Source organism: Myotis brandtii, unplaced genomic scaffold (genome assembly GCF_000412655.1).
Source record: "Myotis brandtii unplaced genomic scaffold, ASM41265v1 scaffold691, whole genome shotgun sequence".
Classification (NCBI taxonomy): domain Eukaryota; kingdom Metazoa; phylum Chordata; class Mammalia; order Chiroptera; family Vespertilionidae; genus Myotis; species Myotis brandtii.
This window is the reverse complement of record NW_005370704.1, coordinates 970,893-972,964: the sequence shown is the minus strand read 5'-3', so window position 1 is coordinate 972,964 and position 2,072 is coordinate 970,893. Positions and strand designations below refer to the sequence as shown.

The 2,072-nt window shown below is 68.7% G+C and overlaps 1 protein-coding gene across 1 annotated transcript in view; it reads left to right on the top strand.

Annotated features, from left to right (window-relative positions):
* The window catches only part of PNPLA7 (patatin-like phospholipase domain containing 7), a 48,924-nt gene that overhangs the window by 43,961 nt on the left and 2,891 nt on the right, over positions 1-2,072 (top strand). The window contains exons 19-21 of the mRNA XM_014529692.1: positions 615-771; positions 1,381-1,497; positions 1,760-1,829. Of these exons, the coding sequence (XP_014385178.1) occupies positions 615-771; positions 1,381-1,497; positions 1,760-1,829 (344 nt within the window). The remainder of the gene's footprint in view (positions 1-614; positions 772-1,380; positions 1,498-1,759; positions 1,830-2,072) is intronic.

The window sequence follows — 2,072 nt, the reverse complement described above, 5'->3', positions numbered from 1 at the left end:
GTTTGCCGCTGAAAGGCACCCTCTCGTGTGCTTCCCCCACACTCGTCACTCCTCACTGTCACGGGCAGCAGGCGGCTCCCCGGTCGGGAGCCCCGCCATCTTATAGCGGCACCTGCACCTCTGTGACCGGGTCCTCTGGGCCCACGCCGGCGGCCTGCGTGCTCGGGCTGTGGCCACGCGGTCCTCTCACAGGCGTGTCATTGCTGGGAGGGATGGACATCGTGAGAGACGTGGTAACAGAGTTCGAGGCTCAGTGACCAGTTCAGTCCGAGGCCAGCTTTCCCACCCGAGGGGGTTCGTGCGTCCCACTGACCGACTCCCTTCCGGGGCCTGGCCTGTGTCCCCCTCGCCCCTCCTGAGTCCACCCAAAGTCCGGCCGGTGCAGGCCTCTCGGACGCTGGTGGGAGACGAGGCCGAGTGCTGGCTGCCGCTCAGGACGCCAGAGCATCTGCATGGTGCCCGTCTCTCCTCTGAGCCGGGCCTGCCTGGCCTGTCGCTCAGGCGAGAGCCGGCATGGAGGAGAGGTGGGACGGCAGCCGTCCAGGCTCCTGCGGGCACAGTGGGTGCCGGTCCTGGCGGTGGCACTTACCCCTGTCCCTGCTCCCGGTGGGCAGAGGCTGCGCCCAGGTTGGCATCATCCGAGCGCTGGCGGAGTGCGGCATCCCCGTGGACATGGTCGGGGGGACGTCCATCGGGGCCTTCATGGGCGCCCTGTACGCCGAGGAGAGGAGCTACAGCCAGATTCGCATCCGGGCCAAGCAGTGGACTGAGGTAGGGCCGCTCCCTGGAGCCGGCTCGTCCCGTGACCACCCGTGGGGCAGCGGGGATCACGGGTGCAGCCACACCACGTGGGGGCTGGCTGTGTTGGTTCCCGGTCTCAGTTCACCCAGGTGACCGGGGACCACACGGAGGTTCACTGGACCCACAGTTCCGCTGGAAATGGGGCGGGGCCACGGGGAGCCCCAGGCCAGAGCCGCTTTGGGGGTTCTGTGGGAAAGGCGGGGTCAGCAGCTGCAGGTCAGCTCCTCTGAGCAGCCGGGGCTGGGACCTGGGCTGAGCCTGTGGCTGGGGCCCTGGCCTGGCGGAGCGGGCGGGGGGGCTGGGGGGTGTGAGGGTTTGATGGGGGGCGCGGGGGGGCAGTGCATTAATCAGTTTGCGGGAGAGACACCCGGGGGGTCAGCGGTGTCCCCACAGCACCTCCGGTGAGCTGCTCAGGCCACAGCGTTCATCCCCCCGAGACCCACCCCCAGGTGCCTCCGACACTCTGCTCTGTCTGGGGGCCCAGCCAGGTCCCTGCTCCCTCCTCCGATGCGGCCCTGCTGGGCCTGAGGGCCGCCTGCTGCCCGGGGGTGAGTCCTCACCAGCCGACTGCCCCCCCAGGACATGACGTCGATGATGAAGACGATGCTGGACCTGACCTACCCCATCACCTCCATGTTCTCGGGGGCTGGCTTCAACAGCAGCATCTGCAGCGTCTTCAAGGACCGGCAGATCGAGGTGCTGCACCCTCACTCCTCCTTACCCCTCCCCACTCCTCCTCACTCCTCCCCACCCCTCCCCTTTTGCACCCCTGCTCACCCTTCCCCACCCTTCCTCACTCATCCCCACCCCTCTCCACCCCTCCTGCACACCTGCTCACCCCTGCTCACCCCTCCTCCTCCTCACCCCTCCTTACCCCTCCCGCACCCCTTCCCACCCCTCACACACCCCTTGGGGGGCGGCCGGGGAGGATGCCCTCTAAGCCCTGTCCTCCCCGCAGGACCTGTGGATCCCCTACTTCACCATCACCACGGACATCTCAGCCTCTGCCATGCGGGTCCACACAGACGGTGAGCGCCGGCTCCTCATGGGGCTCCCGCTACGCGGCCCCCGAGGGGGTCCCACAGAGAGGACCTTCCGCACACGGACGACAGGGTGGTGGGGAAATGACCAGGAGCCCAGAGTGGGTGGCCTGTGGGCGGCACGAAGGCCTCCGGGCAGCATGTCTGGAGCTGCTTGACCGTCTCGGGGGTGGGGGAGGGCTGGCCGAGGCCTCGGCACACCCGTGTGGGGCCGGCACTCGGAAGGCGGGA